This window comes from Jaculus jaculus, chromosome 5 (genome assembly GCF_020740685.1).
Source record: "Jaculus jaculus isolate mJacJac1 chromosome 5, mJacJac1.mat.Y.cur, whole genome shotgun sequence".
Taxonomy (NCBI): Eukaryota; Metazoa; Chordata; class Mammalia; order Rodentia; family Dipodidae; genus Jaculus; species Jaculus jaculus.
In genome coordinates, this window is record NC_059106.1 from 171,947,340 (window position 1) to 171,962,645 (window position 15,306).

General features: G+C 52.9%; 1 protein-coding gene across 1 annotated transcript; it reads right to left on the reverse strand.

Annotated features, from left to right (window-relative positions):
* Positions 1–1,565: 1,565 nt before the first annotated feature.
* On the reverse strand, positions 1,566–10,122 carry Gatd3 (glutamine amidotransferase class 1 domain containing 3). Its single transcript, XM_045150767.1, has 7 exons — positions 9,961–10,122; positions 9,667–9,719; positions 6,691–6,804; positions 5,884–6,003; positions 3,563–3,655; positions 2,798–2,954; positions 1,566–2,172 (listed from the first exon to the last, which is right to left on the reverse strand). The coding sequence occupies exons 1-7, from the start codon at positions 10,120–10,122 to the stop codon at positions 2,044–2,046; spliced, it is 828 nt and encodes a 275-aa protein (XP_045006702.1). The 3' UTR covers positions 1,566–2,043.
* Between the last annotated feature and the right edge of the window lie 5,184 nt (positions 10,123–15,306).

Genomic DNA, 15,306 nt, shown 5'->3' on the forward strand with positions numbered 1-15,306 from the left:
GCCTCAAACTCGTGGTGATCCTCCTACCTCTGCCTCCTGAGGGCTGGGATTAAAGGCCTGTGCCACCACGCCCGGCTCTTTCTTTTTGTGCGACAGGTCACTGAATTTATGCCCACACAAAACCCTGCATTGTTATGTTCACAGCTTCACTGGAATCCACCACATGTCCTTCAGCAGGTGAATGGGTACACTTTGGACAGTGCAACAGTACTCACTGCTGAATGAGTGAGCCAGCAGCCAGCCACAAGCACACGTGGAGACCTCACATGCAGACAGGTTAGAGGAGCCAATCTGGAAAGGGGCAGACACCCAAGTGCCTGCACTCCACGGAGGCAGGGGCCAGGGAGGGGTGGGGCAGGACGTGGACATGGGTGTGTGCTGTTACCGTCCAGGGCTCTGAGAAACAGCAGCAGGCAAGGACACCTACTTGGCCCGGGAGCACAGGGTGTCCTCAGCAAAGACACGGAGCAGAAGGCCGGCTGGAAAGTCAGAAAGGGAAGCTAGAGACATGATAAGTAGAGGCCTCAGGGAACTGCAAGTCTGGGAATGACCTGGGTGACCTGTCAGGGCACAGGGGTGGGTCACCTAGGCTCGCAGCCGTGCACAGTAAAGGAAAAGAATGGAGTGCTTGGAGCAGTTTCTGGTGGAGAGATGTGCTGTGGTCCCCAGATGCAGGTGGGAAGGGCTGTTAAGCAGGGACCTAGTTTGGATGAGTGGAGCTGGGTGCCCCGCTTCAAGTGTGATGTCAAGTGGGCTCTACAGCGCAGAGGGTTTGGAGGTGGAGGACCCACTGGAAAGGAGTCATGGGAGTGAAAGAAAGAAGAGGTGCCCAAGATGGTCTGGAGTCCAGGGTAGGAGACCTCCCCAGGAGGCCAGTGAGGGAGGGAAACACCTGGACCAGGTACAGGTTGTAGAGCACTAGGAGGAGAAACAGCTCTGAGTGTAGCATGTCCAATGCCTGCAGCCCAGTCACACAGACAGCGATGCCTATGAAGCCGACCTGCCCAATTGACAGGCAGGAGGTTCAGCAAGGGCGTTGCTCAGCCCTGGGAGCCTGCAGCAAGGCCGACTGCTCTGCTGCGCCCTCTGCTGGTGACACCTAAAACCACAGCCTTGTTCCAGGAGTGCAGACTGGGCAGAGAGGTCTCCAGCAATACCAGTATCCCTTCCCACCCACGGGGGATCTCCTCTGCCTCTGGAGTGCTGGGATTAAAGGTGTACACCACCATGCCCAGCAAACAGGGCAGGGACCTTTAGACCTGTCCTGCTCCCCAGAAGGGAATGTTCTGAAATGGGTGAAGTGTGTAGAATCTTCTGACTTTTCCCTGAGGCACATAGAAAGGATCACTAGGGTCCTTTACTTTTTAACTACACACTGAAGAGCTCTGCCACACCATCTCAAAGACTGGGATCAAATTTCCAGTCACCAGCTACCAGGTCAGTCTAAAGGCCAAGTACTAGCAATTTCCCCCTTTCCCCGAGGATTCAGAGAACTGAGACTCATAAGAACCCTCATTTTACCCCATTTGTCAGTTCCAAAAGGCCTGAAAGTGGATTAAGAGAAGTTTCCAATGTGGAGAAGAGTTTATTCTGTGGCTACAGGGACTGTCTGCTACAGAAATTCCCTGGCTTTAGTTAGCACGTGTTTACTTCACAACACAGAACTTTTCTTTATCCAAGACGTGGGACTGCTCATCTTCTGATTGTCACCAGACTTGTAATCTTCAATGTTTTTCTTCTAAAATCTTAAGTACCCTGACCCAACAGATTTGAGACTGTAGGATATCATTTCCACAAGACCCTTTTGGAAAAGCTGCCTCAGATCTGAATTCTGGGGGCACATACACGGCAAGCCCCCATTGCTTCTGGGGGTGGGCAGTGAAGGGTTCTGCCCTTCACATTGACAGGAACTAAGCCAAGCCCAGGATGTGGAGGGAGTCAACCTTCCTCTTCAGGCAGAAAGCTTCTAAACAGAAAAGCAGCTCCTGTGCCACCTGGGCTGGACAGAGCCCAGACAGGACACCAAGCATTGCCTGAGCAGCATTACTTTCCCGCGAGTTCCAGCACCTTCTTCACCATGACCCCAATGCCATCGTGGATGTGGTGGAGCGCAGTCTCACACATGAAGGCTGGGGTTGTGACCACTTTGTTTTTCTGGTCCACGTGAGCTTCGTGCACAGACGTTAAAGAAAACTATGACCCAGGAAATTCGAAATGAAAAGCCCCTGGCTCCCACAAGCCCATAGCCGACCACTCCCAACACCACTTGTACTGCTGTATGACCCGTGCCACCTGACTGCACAAGAGGAACTCCTTTCCAACGCACAAAGAAGAAGGAAGGTGGCCCACCAGAGCAAGTCAGTTTTTCTAAAAGCTTGTTCTTCTCCCGTGCCGGCCTTGCTTCCTTCTGTGATGGCCAGTAAGCAGCTCCCAGCCTCCAGATATGAAGCACGGCCTTGGCCTGGCCGGCATTCCCTGTGGGCCACCTGCCCTCTCATGTCCAGGCAACCCAGCCATGTACACCACAGGTACACTGGGGACACTCGCTGAGCAGCCTCCACAAGTACAGGCGCACAGGCCGCCTCCCCAGGCAGGAATGGGCCAGCCTCCTGCCTGCCTGCCTGTCCCCGCTGCACCTGTAGCCGTGGTCATTCCCTACCCAGGCACTCCCCCGCCTGCAGCAGGACCAGCAGGGACAGCTCCTGTGGGGGAGCCTGCCCGCCAAGGACACCAGAGGTCAAAATGAGGGGTCTAAAGAATGACAAGCTGCTGCCTACCCCACTGCCACAAAGGATATGGTCACACCTTTCACACAGTGCTTGGCCCCCAGGGCCTTGATGGCCTCCGCGGTCCCGGCATAGGGCCACTTGCCGCCCTCTTCTTGCTCGTGGCCCACGGTGACCTCGACACCTCTGATCACTTTGGCCGCGAGCACGGGCGCTATGCAGCACAAGCTGAGAGGTGGGAGGAGACGAGTCAGCACGGCGGTGTCCACAATGAGCAGGGAGGTCGCGGGACACGAGGTCTGACGCCGAGAACGAGGGACAAGCTGCCCGGGCTTGGCGCACTCATCACCCAGGCACGGAGCCTTGGGAGCCCCTGGGGAAACGAGCTCTTCCCACAGCCATCCAGCTGCCAACTGCCAGGGTGTTGGGGTGCCGGAACCATGTCAGGAACCAACAGAGGGAGGTGATCTACCCCACTTATGGGTGGTCTGTCACACAGCTGAACTTGCCAGTCAAACCAGCAGGTTCAGGGAGACATCTTGTTGACACCAACAGCCTTGTCTAAGGGCTGTGATCTTCAGAAGTGTGCACAGCGGGAAGGTAATCACCGGCTGACAGGCCACACAGGAAGCTGGGACTGTGACTCGTACCCCAGCTGCACACTGCAGGTTAGGTCATCCTGGGGATTGCATCTGGGGATCGCTGCTGCCCCACTGCATCCACCATACCCAATTCCACACCCCCATGGTCTATGCATCGTCACTGGTCTTATTTGGCTTCAATGGCAGGTGCTGGGCAAAGTGGTGCCAGCAACTCCTGCCCCACAATGCGCCTACCCGATTGGCTTCCCGGCTCCATGGAATTCCTTCATGACACGCTCCACTTCCTTATTGACCTTGCAGTCCTTCCCGTCCACGGCGAATGTGCTCCTGCCACGAGAAGGGAAGCCTCACTTAGTAGTCCCACCTCCCCTACAGAGCTGAGACCCCAGTGAGGGCGCATATCATGCCAATGGCCTTCCACCTCCCTGCATAGTTATGTCTGTTCACGAAGTCCGTGGACTACACCAGAGCCCTTCACTCTATGAGTGAGTGCACACTTTTCACTCTTTTGCCAGGAATGCCACTTTCTGGGACCTTCGGTGCTGCTGAGGGCTGCCTGCACAGGCCTAGAGACGTGGTGGCGAGGGACTGAATCACCATCATGTGATAACCTTCTTAGATGGTGCTTCTGTGTGCTGCCTCACCAAACCCTACCCTTCAAGAATACACAACGCAAATGTCACCTTCAAAGTGCTACTGACAACAGCCAAGGCTACAGGAAATCATTTGATCAACACCAGGGGCACTGGTTACAGAGGTCACCACCAGGTGGAGTCTATTTTGCTGTTAACAGTTCAAAACCCAGCTGGAAACCTGCTAGGTACATCATATACACCACGTACATCATATACACCACGAACAAGAACTTCACAAGCAGCAGTTATGAACACACCTGCAGAGGAAGAGCCTCTGGGGACTGGAGAGATGGTTCAGCAGTTGAGGGTGCCTGCAAAGCCTGGTGGCCTGGGTTCAAAACCTTAGCCACCCACATAAAACTGGACTGTGTATACACCCATACCCACACACAAATAAAAAGGTTTAAAGGCTCATCAGTTAAAGGCACTTGCTTGCAAAGCCTGATGACCTGGGTTCTATTCCCCAGTACCCACATAATGCCAGACGCATAAGATGCATCTGGAGTTTGTCTACAGCAGTTGGGAGGTCCTGGTATGGCCATTCTCTCTGTCCTTTCCTCTCCTCTCTCAAATAAAACATACACCTTTAGGAGGACCTCCACGAGTCTGAGGCAAGCATGGGGCTACAGAGTTCCAGGTCAGCCTGGGCTAGAGTGAGACCCAACCTCAGAAAACCAGGTGAAAAAGGCCTGTTTGGAACATACACAAAGATGGCAACAGGGCCTAGAAAGGGTCTGGAGTCAAGTATGAACGTAACTGGATTCCCACTGTGAGCCTGCCACATGCACAGGCTAAGTCAGTCACTGATCACCTCATGTGCCTGTTAGGCTTCTGTCACTTGTCAGTACATACACACAGCCGTTGCCACATGCACATGCCAAATCCAATCACCTGTTGTCATTGGCGCATGCTAAGTATCAATGATGGCAGCAGCCACCTCAGGGGAACCTGGTCTAGGCCTGTCCATGAAGGGCTTGCCTTTCTTCTGGAAATCAGGAGGGATGAAGAGGGCAGCCTCCCCACAGAGACTGGTGAACTTGGACACACATGGATAGAGCTGAAGGTCTCCAGACTCCTCAAACGTGGTGGGCTCTCCTATGCACCCTTGAGTCCATATTTCTGTGTGAGCAAAGGGACCCCCACCACAGTGGCAGACATGCCTCTGGCCAGTCCTCCATCAGACAGATGCTGATGGACAAGGCAGCAGTGTGAACTCAGCTCAGCCATGCAAGAAAGAAACTGCCATCTCCATGGAAGTAAAAAAGCTAGAGCCGTCCTGCTGGGTCCTTGTCAGGACCCTGAGCATGGGAAATGCCGGGAAAGGGCGCTCAGGGCCTCGCTAAGCACTGGCTCGGCCAGGCACTCAGAGACAGGGAAGGGATGTGGGGCTTCCACAGGGCAGAGGGGTGCGGGTAGTGCTACAGGTGCTGAGAGGTGGCCGGAATCTGAAGGAAAGGTACTGCTACACTTGTGACAAAGGCACCTGAGGTTTCCGAGCAGGGAAGGTGGATCAGCCACCCCTCAGAGAATTGCCGGTTCTAGGCCACCTAGCTAGGTCAAATGGCTCAAGGACACTGCAGAGCCCTGCTCAAGGCAAAGGACCCCAACCTAGACCATGGGCTCGTGTACCATTTCCCATGGCAACAGCCCATCCCTTTTTCCTGCTACACCTGGGCTTGACAGGGAGAGCATCTCACGCTGCAGGCTCTGCCTGGGACCGACGAGCTAATATTGCCAGGATCAGATCCAACCAGGGAGGCTGGCTAAGAGACCCCACCACCCTGACAGCTGCCAGGCCCCAGCAGCATGCAGAGAAGGAAGCAGAGACACACCCCGGTCTCACTGACGTGGCCCCAGCCCACATCTCGGTGGTTTCCCTATACACAGGCACAGTCTAGACCCTGACATTCAGACACATACAGGTTTTTGGCAGCTCCAAAGCCTCCGGGAAAAATGGCGGCATCATGGTTAGTGGCACTGAGCTGTGCCAGGCTGGTGATCTTGCCTCGGGCAATCCTTGCCGACTCAGCCAGAACATTCCTGGAAAGAGAGTGCACGGACACAAAGCATGAGCACGCAAGCAGGGAAGGCAGCTGCACACGGGCGCACAGAAGGTGCCTCACTGGGGAGACTTAAGGCTTCCCAGTCCGAACAGAAGGCCACCATGCAGAGATGGTGAAAGGATTCTAGGGGAGCCTACAACTACAAGGTTGGCCTCAGGACCAACACCAGGTCACTTGGGACTAGGGGCCACCGGGAAATGGAGACTCTAGCTCCAGCAAGTAGAATTCAGTGCTCCCCATCAGGAAGGCAAGGAAAGGGAGTGGGGGTCAATGCCCGAAGCCCTCAGGGACAGACACAGCAGGAAGTGACTGCCAGGCTAGGTAGGCTGGTGAGTCAGAGGCAGGGACGGGCTTCAGGGCCGGGGTCTCAGAGAAGGAAATGGCAGGGGTCCCACCAGGCGGCTCCTGGGGGTCACAGCTGCAGCTCCTCTCTTCCACTTGAACTAGCTACAACGCTCCTGGAGCAGAAATGCCGCTGGAACTACGTACGGGGACATGGCGTCCACAGCGACAAGTGAGGCAGCGAGCAGACCGTGAGCACTGCCATCTACCAAGCACTGGGGAATGCGCGGCTCAATGCCCACGGACAGCGCGTGCCCAGAACAGCCCATGGACAGCTGGGGATGGGGACAGGTTCCCACTAAGTTTCTCTCCTCGCCCACACCTGCTCTCACTCTCGGAAGGCTGCCCCTTGGTGTGGTCAATCACGTGCATCTGAGGGACATCAGGGGCGAAGATCTGGACCTCAGCACCTCCACGGCTCAAGTGCACCAGGATGCTGCATGGAGAAAACCGTAAAGACATCACTTCCAAATGCACTCAATCTAAGCTTGCGTCAAATGAGCTTGACCAGTGGGACTCTCGGAGGTGCGGCAGCGGGGCTGGGAGGGCTGCAAGCACACGGCAGGCTGCTTGCCTCAAGAAGCTGTGGCTGCCTCCAGTAAACACCCACTGCTCCAACTCAGAGACCTACCCAGGGAAGCGCTGGAATGAGGTAGTGTGCAGGGGACCAGTGGCTCCCTGGATGTCATTCTGTATACGTGCAGGGCTCCGGGCTGCTGCTAGGTGCTCCGCCTTCACCCAGGGCCTAACAGTGCAGGCCACCCAAACTCTGCTGGGCTCTTGGGCCACTAGTTACTGGTCAAGGCAAAATTAGCATTTGTCTCCTACTTCCCTGATCTGGGCAGTGGGGAGATGGTGGAGATTTGGGCAAGACGAGGTCAGGAATAAGCCCCCATGATAACACTGGACATTACGAAGGCGCCCTCTGTACCAGCCACAGTGTCAAATGCCAATATATGAGGTCACTAATTCCGTCTGGACATGTGGCTCTGTCTACCACTTAGAGAGGACAAAAAGGGCAGTGACTTGCTCAAGGTCATGATGAGAAGCAGTTACAATCTCCCACACTGTGACTCACTGGTCTGCCTGGGGGACTCCAGCCATCCCCAGGCTGTCTCCTGCCTCACCAGCTTTCTCCATAGGCCCAAATTAGGAAACACAACCTGGCCCTGTGTCTACCTAGCCAAGTACTGGGAGGTGCCCCATGTCTGGAGCCACCTCTTGGCACACACTGGCAATGTCCTCAGGACACCACAGGCTCTGCTCGAGCGTTAACCATGCTCAGCTTCCCCACCCACCACTCACTCCAGCTTACCTAAGACAGGCAGGCAGGGCGTCCCACCACAGAAGGAGGAACCCTACTCGTCCTGCCCCTACCTCTCCAATCTAACAGAAAGCCAGAACAAGGCCTAACAATACGCATGAAGATCTACCTGCACCCCAGAGAGCCCAGTGTGGGGGGACTGACCCACGCATGATCCGTTTGTACGATGTACGCACGGACAAACAGAAGTGATATTTTCAGGAGCTCATGAAAACAGCGTTTGCTAGCAGCCACTAGGTGAGGCAGGCCCCTCCAGGGGCCGACTCCCACGTTCGTGCGCCTTCAACATGTCCTTCATTTTCAGCTCAGACTTTACGGTGCAAGCTGGACAGATCCTGGAGGTATTTCTGTACATCACTTTAATCTTTTTGTTTTTAATTTTTAAATTTATTTTCTGGGAGGAAGGGTGAGGGAGCAGAAGAGGGAGTGTGTGGAGGCCTCTAGCTGCTAGAAGGGAACTCCAGATGCGTGCACCACTCTGTGCATCTGAGTTTATCTCTCCAGCCTCACTTTAATCTTTTTATTTATTTAATTATTTTTTTTTTGGGGGGGGAGGTTTCGAGGTAGGGTCTCACTCTAGCTCAGGCTGACCTGGAATTCACTATGTAGTCTCATGGTGGCCTTGAACTCACGACAATCCTATCTCTGCCTCCTGAGTGCTGGGGTTAAAGGCGTGTGCCACCATACCAGGCACTTTAGTGTTTTTTTTTGTTTTTTTTTTGTTTTTTTGAGGTAGGGTCTCACTCTAGCTCAGGCTGACCTGGAAATCACTCCGTAGTCTCAGGGTGGCCTTGAACTCATGGTGATCCTCCTACCTCTGCCTCCCGAGTGCTGGGATTAAAGGTGTGCGCCACCACGCCCGGCCACTTTAATCTTTTTTTTTTTTTTAAATATTTTGCTTATTTATTTGAGAGAAAGAGGGGGAGGGGAAGGGGAGGGAGAATGGGTGCACCAGGGCCTCTAAGCCACTGAAAACAAACTCCAGACATATGCGTCACCTTGTGCATCGCATCTGGCTAAGGCGGGCATTAGGGAATTGAACCTGGGTCCTTAGGCTTCACAGGCAAGTGCCTTAATTGCTAAGTCATCTCTCCAGCCCCTTAAACTTTATTTATTTACTTACTTGAGAAACAAGCATATACAAAGAGAGAGAATGGGCATGCCAGGGCCTCCAGCCACTGCAAACTCCATGCATGCACTACCTTGTGCATCTGGCTTACGTGGGTCCTGGGGAATTGAACTTGGGCCCTTAGGCTTTGCAGGTAAGTGCTTTAACAACTAAGCCATCTCTCCAGCCCCCACTTTAATCTTTTAAATACATGCTCCATGATCTTAAATTGAACATGCTCAGGAATGATCTCTTATCGAAGTATACTGGAGACTGGGCCAACCTCTGAACAGGTATAGGTATGAATAGATATAAAACCCCAGACTTCCTTTGTTTCAGAGCATCACTTTGTTCAGCTTTATGTGGGTGCTGGGGAGTTGAACCCGAGCTGACAGGTTTAACCACTGAGCCTTCTCCACTGTTCCCAAGCCCTGCTGCAGAAATGACTGCCGTGCTCTTCTTGCCTGCTTCAGGTGACAGTACTGCCTCCACTTCTTCTTTTTTTTTTTTTTTTAAATATATTTATTTGAGAGAGGGAAAGAGGCAGAGAGAGAGAGACAGAGAGAATGAATGGGCGACCACGGCCTCCAGGCACTGCAAACGAACTCCAAATGCATGTGCCACCTTGTGCATCTGGCTTACGTGGATACTGGGGAATCGAACCGAGGTCCTTTGGCTTTGCAGGCACATGCATTAACCACTAGCCATCTCCCCAGCCCTCTCTCCTTTTCTGTCTCAGCTGCGCTTAGGTTAGTGCTGCACATACTCAAGATGCGAACCCACTGAGTTAGGTAACGCTTCTGCCATTCTTGCCTTTTTACACCAAGAGGGTTTAACTTGCCCCACCGAAGCGTTTGAAGACTTACGCAGAGGCCTCGTGGATCTCGGTGCCATCGTAGACTCCGCAGCCCGACAGCACCTGCGGGCGGAGCGCCGGTCAGGGGGAAGGAAGGGCCACGAGGGGCGGGGCGGGGCGGGGCGGGACCGGAAGCGGAGCGCGGGGAGGGCCGGCCCGGTGCCCCGGGAGCACCCCAAGGGGAGGAGGAGCTGTCCACCCGCCGGGAGAGGACGACCTTGGGCAGGGGCGGGTGGACCCAGGGCGCAGAGGGCAGAGCCGGGGGAGGGAGCGGGCCTGGCAGGCGGGACGTGCGCTCACTCACCAGCGCGACCCTGGCCCCCGGGCGCGGCGCCGAGCCGTGAAGGGCCGCGCGCAGGCGGGGCGCCGGGCGGGAGGCGGGCCGCGGCCGCAGGGGTCCCGGGAGCGGGGCGAGCGCGCACGCCACCGCCAGCCTTGGCGCCACCAGCGCCCGGACGGCCGCCATGACGCCGCTGACAGTACAACTCGGACACCTGTCACCGCCCGCGGGCTGGTGGGCGGAGCCGCGCAGGCGCAAAGGAGAGCTCGAGGCCTGTGGGCGGGGCCGCGCGTGCGCGCAGCTCCTGGCGGCGGGAGGTGTTGCGGCGCCGCGGACGACTTGCTGCGGCTGTGCTCCCCGTCCACAGTCACGGTGTACCGGAATCACTGTGCTCCCTGACGATGCCGCCACATGTGTCGTAAGCTGTCGTCGCCGTGCCCGAAACGACTGAGCCACGCCGAGTGGCGAGTCCGCGCTGCACTTCGGGTGCCGCCCGCGCCCGCGGGCTCCTGAGGGTTGGCCCCAGGCAGTCACCGCGGTCCTGCCCAGGCTTCTTCCGATGGGGACCGGCAGAGTGACCGCTCGCTCTTTTTTAAACCACTTGAGAAAGCCAGATAGAATGGGCACACCAGGGCCTCCAACTACTGCCAACGACCTCCAAACGCATGCGCCACCTTGTGCAGCTGACTTGACCTGAGTACTGGGGAATCGAATCTAGGCCCCTAGGCTGTGCAGGCAAGTGCTTTATCTGTTCAGCCATCTCCCCCGTGCTCTCTCTTCTGATTGCCTAGTGTTTAGGTTTTAAAGTGTTTCTGAAATAGTGGGCCAATAGCCGACTCGTGGTGGTCTCATGAAGGCGGTTACTGTGTCTATTCTTGACTACTGCTTCTCTCTGAAGGACAGCAAGTTACCCGAATAGCAAAGGTCAGACAGTAATGAAGTTAAATCCAAAGACTGACATTTCACAGATGTGGGCCTGTCCTGTACCTTCCCTTGCTGCACTTCTCAGACCCTGGGTGCCAGGATCTCCCCATGATTATCATCACATCTGAGAAAATAGTTGGGTGTGTTTGGTTCCCAGTTAAAGATACATCATGACTGAACTTACATGAAAAATACAAATGCCTTGGGAGGCAGAGGTAGGTGGATTGCCATGAGTTCCAGGCCACCCTGAGATTACATAGTGAATTCTAGGTTAGCCTGGGCTAGAGTGAGACCCTCCCTCGAAAAATCAAAAAAAAAAAATTGCCCAAAGTGGCACATGCATCTGGAGTTTGTTTGCAGCTGCTGGAGGCCCTGATGTGCCCATTCTCTGTCTCTGAAATCTCTCTGCTTGCAAATGTGTATTTTAAAGGATGGTGGCCAGCCTGGGATTACAGAGTGAGTTCAGCTTAAAGTGAGACCCTATCTCGAAAAACAACAAAAAGAGCCCGAGACTGTGGGATCTCATGTAAAACAGCTGCACATGGACAAGTGCGCCTCTAGCTCCACCCTTCAGGGGAGCAAAGACCTGGGAATCTTTGGAGCACTGTAAACTCTGGAATCAGTAAAAGGAGACTCCAACTTAAAACAAGATCATGGAAGAGTGATGGATGGGTACAGAACACTGGACTTTCTGCTCTGGTCACCTATATGTGCATTACCCCCCCCAACACACACACACATTACATACAGAACACATGACACACACACAAGCAAATAAATAGGATAGTTGTGGCTCAGTGGTGAGCACCTGCCTGTCACACCCTAGACCCTAGGTTCCATTCCCAGCAACACAAAACTGTTTTATTCACTACTGAAGATGGGATTGTGAGATGGTACCAAAACCACAAGTGAGCCCATTTAAGAAAGGAAATGCTACAATTGATTCTGTGGGATGCAGAGGCCTGGAACAGAGCCAGGGCTCTTTGATCCACGGCAGCGTTCTATATCCGTCTTGTCACCCAGGCCACCTGGCTCCATTGTCCATACGACACCAAAAAGCCTGAACAACACTGGAACTTCTGTGCAGGACAGGTCACATCTAGTTGCTGTTTGCCCATCTAAGTTGCACACACAAATACTGTGGAGCAAGCCGGGTGTGGTGGGACATGCCTTTAATCCCAGCACATGGGAGGCAGAGGTAGGATTGCCATGAGTTTGAGGCCACCCTGAGACTACATAGTGAATTCCAGTTCAGCCTGGACTAGAGACAGACCCTACCTTGGAAAACCAAAACACGGGCAAAGAAGAAAATCCCTAACTAAAGCTGGGCGTGGTGGTGCACGCCTTTAATCCCAGCACTTGGGAGGCAGAGGTAGGAGGATTACCATGAGTTCGAGGCTACCCTGAGACTACATAGTTAATTCCATGTCAGCCTGGGCCACAGTGAGACCCCACCTAGAAACCCCCCCCCAAAAAAAAGTTATTGAAACCTAATACTTAGAATTTTGAATTAAATATGTACCAGCCCACCAAAGTGTGGTGGCACACACCTTTAATCCCAGCACTCAGGAGGCAGAGGTAGGAGTACCTCTGTGAGTTCAAGGTCAGCCTGGGATTGCAGAGAATTCCAGGTCAGCCTGGGCTAGACTGAGACCCTACTTCAAAAAAAAGAATTAATAATAATAAAATAAAAACCAACCCAGATGCCCAGTGACTGATGGAGAACGAAGATGTGGAACATATATACATGATGGAATTTTATTCAGTGCTAAGAAAAAACTAGAGTGGATTTTCCAGGAAGATGGGTGGGCCTGGGAAAAATCATACTGTTTACCAAGGCTCAGAATGACAAGCGCCACGTGTTTTTTCACGAGTGGATCCTAACATGGAACAGTCTGGATTTTTTAGAGGTCATAGTATCAGTAGTGCTGGTTAGGAAAGATATAATGAGGCTTGGAGAGATCAGAGAAGACAGCAGAATTTGGGGAAGTAGAAGGATAGGTCTGGGGGAAATACACAAAACCAATGATGGCATGAACCGGTACTGTAGAGACCTACCTTTTGGCTAAAAAGATCTAACTCTTTGTAAAGGGATAGTGTGGGCTAAAGTGCCTTGAAGGGCAGAGAAACCACAGCATAGTGCTGGTAAATCCCAGTGCCAGAACTGGGTGACAGTGACCTATTGGTTAGGAAATCCTATGAGATCCCCAAAACAATTCAGGCCATTGGCAAAGCATTTGGTTACCCACTGGAGCTAAATGATAAGATCCTATTGATGAAGACACCATAGGTTGCTGTTGTGGGAAATTGAGAAAGCATGCTGGGAGCTGGAGAGATGGCTCAGAGGTTAAGGTACTTGCCCGCAGAGCTTAAGGACCTAAATTCAATCCTCCAGAACCCATGTAAAGCCAGATGCACAAGGTGGCGTATGCATCTGGAGTTCATTTGCAGTGGCTGGAGGCCCTGGCACACCCATTCTTTCTTTTCCCGATGCTTGCCAATAAATAAACAAAAAATATTTACCCAAGAGAGCATGTTGGAATTGAGCTGGTAGCCAGCTAGCTTAATCAACTGCTTAGATTGGGTAAGGGGCCTACTTAATGTAAGTTCATGCCTGGTACTGAGAATCAAATCAAAAGCCAATGGGTTGGATGACCACAGAGCCTTAAAAAAAAAAAAGTTATAGCTGGGTGTGGTGAAACAGACCTTTAATCCCAGCACTTGGGAGGCAGAGGTAGGAGAATCACGAGACTACACAGTGAATTCCAGGTTAGCCTGGGCTAGAAAGAGACCCCACCTCAAAAAACAAACAAAAAAAGTAGGTTATGCCCACCAAAGTCTTCTCTTTTATCCAGGTGTGGTGGCGCATGCCTTTAATTAATCTCAGCACTCAGAGGCAAAGGTAAGAGGAACACCCCAAGTTTGAGGCCACCCTGAGAGACTACATAGTGAATTCCAGGTCAGCCTGAGCTCAAGTGAAACCCTACCTTTAAAAACCAAAACAAAAACAAAAACAAAAACACCAAAATAATATAAAAATAAGGAGTCTTCTAAGTGTGTATGTTGATTCTCCTCAGATTCATGCTATTCTGTCAGTTAAGAGAATCTGCTTTTCACAGATGGTGGTGAATACCAGGGAGACCCAAGACCTTTTACAATGATAAGAAAGCCACTGTTTACGTGAAACAATCATCTCTACTCCATCTGTCAGGGCCCAGGAAACATTTACAGAGGAGGTGAAGGGTTAAACAACCTCTGCTCTCAGGCTGCAGTCACAGGTATGGGAACACCATGCTGGAACCGAAAGAGAAACCAGCTCCCCACCGGCTAGGCCTTGTAGTGCTGGAAAGCCCTCAGGGAGCTGCTAGAGGACAGCAGTCACCACCAGCAGGAATAAGCAGGGACCCTACAGACTATGAAATCCACCAGCTGGATAAGGAGTGCACACTTGTGCATTAGTGGCACATGGCCTCTGCAGGTAACCAACTGTGCTCTGATTGGACATGAGGCCTGCTCAGTGGGAGAGATCTCATAACATCCTGGAAACCAAGTCAGAATCCCATTATCAGGGACTTCTAATTCAGAAAGAAGCCCCCACTGCTCTCTGGAGTAGAAGCCTGCATACCAAAAAGCTTCTCGAATAACTGTATATCACCCTTTAACTTAAACTGTAAACTCTTGGTTGGAGAAGCTGTCTTCTTTTACAAAAAATGGAGAAGAGCCAAGAGCCATCAATAAGACCAAGATGGCTTACTGCTCACCACAAGACATGCCGCCCTACCACCTATGCCAGGGCCAAGGAGAAAGTGCAGAGCAAGCGGCGGCATGAATAAAGCTCTTACGCTACCCTGGCAACTCGCTCCAGGTGACCGTGTCAGACCTGCTGGTCACCACATCCTTTCAGAGGAGATCCAGGGGCCACAAAGAACACAACCCCAAATCAGCCTGTCAACAGGCCCGCCACGACTCAGGGAACATTGCAGTAGAGGGGTGCAAAGACTGGAAGAGCCACAGAGTGGGTAGGAATACCAAGACACAGTCGTTGGTTCCCCCTCCCCCCGCTACTCTACAGGAAAGGCCTTCATGGCCACAGTGGATAGTGTGACATCATGGGGGAGGACTCCTAGGGTGGCAGAGGCCAGGGTGACGGACAGAACAGCATAACCTGTTATATATGAACTTTTTTTTTTTTTTTTTTGGTTTTGTGAGGTAGGGTCTCACTCTGGTCCAGGCTGACCTGGAATTAACTCTGTAGTCTCAGGGTGGCCTTGAACTCACGGCGATCCTCCTACCTCTGCCTCCCGAGTGCTGGGATTAAAGGCGTGCGCCACCACGCCCGGCTATATATGAACTTTTTTAGAAGTGAGTACTGTTCTCATGGATAGCCTGAGAACCTCTTCCAGGAGGAGAGCAATGGACACTGAGACTCAGAACTAATCTAAACAG

What these genes read in the sequence shown, in the direction of transcription:
- Gatd3 (XM_045150767.1), bottom strand. Translation starts at nt 10,122, where the DNA reads ATGGCGGCCGTCCGGGCGCTGGTGGCGCCAAGGCTGGCGGTGGCGTGC. An exon ending in CGGGGGCCAGGGTCGCGCTG is followed by an intron (nt 9,720 to 9,960) that starts GTGAGTGAGCGC and finishes CTCCGCCCGCAG; the next exon opens with GTGCTGTCGGGCTGCGGAGT. An exon ending in CCTTCCGAGAGTGAGAGCAG is followed by an intron (nt 6,004 to 6,690) that starts GTGTGGGCGAGG and finishes CTCTCTTTCCAG; the next exon opens with GAATGTTCTGGCTGAGTCGG.